The sequence below is a fragment of the Cyprinodon variegatus genome, unplaced genomic scaffold (genome assembly GCF_000732505.1).
Source record: "Cyprinodon variegatus isolate N-32 unplaced genomic scaffold, C_variegatus-1.0 Scaffold618, whole genome shotgun sequence".
Lineage (NCBI taxonomy): Eukaryota > Metazoa > Chordata > Actinopteri > Cyprinodontiformes > Cyprinodontidae > Cyprinodon > Cyprinodon variegatus.
This window is the reverse complement of record NW_015151071.1, coordinates 238,854-240,500: the sequence shown is the minus strand read 5'-3', so window position 1 is coordinate 240,500 and position 1,647 is coordinate 238,854. Positions and strand designations below refer to the sequence as shown.

Genomic DNA, 1,647 nt, shown 5'->3' with positions numbered 1-1,647 from the left:
GCAAGCGTTTCTTGTGAATTTGGTCTTAATTTTTTATTTCAAGTGGCATTAAAAAGTCTTAAAAAGTCTTGAATTTAACTTACCTTATGCTGTAGGAACTCTGTTATTATTGGTTTAATTTTAATTTGATGGTAGCTGATTGCATCCTCGTTCAGCAGCTTAAAGTTCTTAAAGTAGTTTTTTCACTGACGGATTGCCTCATATTCCATTCTGTTGCATAACAGGCACATTAATTTGTAGCACAATTCAAAGCGCTTCACGTGACAAAAGCATCAAATAGGAAAACACAAAAAAGTACCTTGAAATTTGGGATTATTGTTGTTATTTAAATAAAAATTATATTTTAATGTATGCTTCAACCAATTCATGCATTTACAAGATGCTATGTGGCCTATTAAACGCCACTTTATTTTTGCTTCAGCAGCTACAAGATCCCTCAAATAAATAAATAAAATAAAAATAAATAAAGCACACAGCTAGAAGAAACGTCAATTAGATATTCCCATAGCAGTTTTCTAGTCCTTGGAGGAAAGGAATAGAAATGTTTAGAAATGGGTCAGTGCTTGAAGAAAACTGGGATTCTCTGTCTGGCCTGGAAAAGCCTGCTCCGTCCTGCTCCATCAAGTTTTTACTTTGTTCTTCTTTGTTTGTTTCTCCCACTCAGAGGAGCAGCAGCTCAGAGTCCCTCAGCGATAAGACGTCCTCGGAGCTGAAGAAGAGTTTTGATGCCGTTGTGTTTGATGTGTTGAAGGTCACTCCAGAGGAGTATGCAGTGAGTATCAAATGATTTTCCTCCTGTCTTGTTAAACTGGTGTTTAAAAGCAAAAGTGTTCAGCGAGCTCAGATTAGGAGTGCTGGACTAAGACTGGAGAAGGAAACGAGGTCTGGATCAGTAATTATTAATGATGTTTGGCACTGCTAAGAGAATTCCCCCACCGATCAATGCAGAAACTTTCCAAACTTTGTCTCTAAATCTATTTCAGACTCATGTCTGTAACAAACTGGCTTCACTCTGTGATTCCCAATTCCCTTTGTAATGGTTCAAACAGGAATCTCTTCTTGATCTGTGGTTAAAATGTTTCGCTGCTGTTTCCTGCGCTACCATCGTCAACCACAGGATGGCAGTATTATCTACATTTATGTCTCAGATTTTCTCACTAAGAATTAAAGGTATTTTAAATCTGTTTAAGGTTCTAAATGTATGCTTAGAGCCTTTTATCAATCAGATTTTCTGTCTAGTTTGTAAAAGATTTGTTGTTCAAACAAGAAGACGTCGTGTTTGTTTTGCATAATGCATGCAGTAACACAAAGCAGTGATGCAGCACCATAATGGAAATGCAAACATTGGCTCTGGATGTAAAAGCAGTTATTAGCAGCTCTTTCTACCGACCGTAGGGGTTCGGCTGTTCAGCCGATCTAACAGCTGCTGTTTTGTTTCCTTAGGGCCAGATTACCCTCATGGATGCTCCTGTGTTCAAAGCCATCCAACCAGAGGTGAGTTACCAAACTATGCTGGTCTGATGCCATTAGATTAATACAGTTCTCAGCCTGCTATCCACAATCTTTGTGTTTTTATCACTAATCAAAAGACTTATTGACATTTCTTTGTTGTTGTTTTTTTTAAAATCAAAGCAGTGTTAAAGGAAT

The 1,647-nt window shown here is 37.6% G+C and overlaps 1 protein-coding gene across 7 annotated transcripts in view; it reads left to right on the top strand.

Annotated features, from left to right (window-relative positions):
* The window catches only part of ralgps2 (Ral GEF with PH domain and SH3 binding motif 2), a 145,419-nt gene that overhangs the window by 44,864 nt on the left and 98,908 nt on the right, over positions 1 to 1,647 (top strand). For all 7 annotated transcript variants that reach the window (XM_015392982.1, XM_015392985.1, XM_015392988.1 and 4 more), the window contains 2 exons: positions 665 to 772; positions 1,444 to 1,494. In XM_015392982.1, coding sequence (XP_015248468.1) covers positions 665 to 772; positions 1,444 to 1,494 — 159 coding nt within the window. The remainder of the gene's footprint in view (positions 1 to 664; positions 773 to 1,443; positions 1,495 to 1,647) is intronic.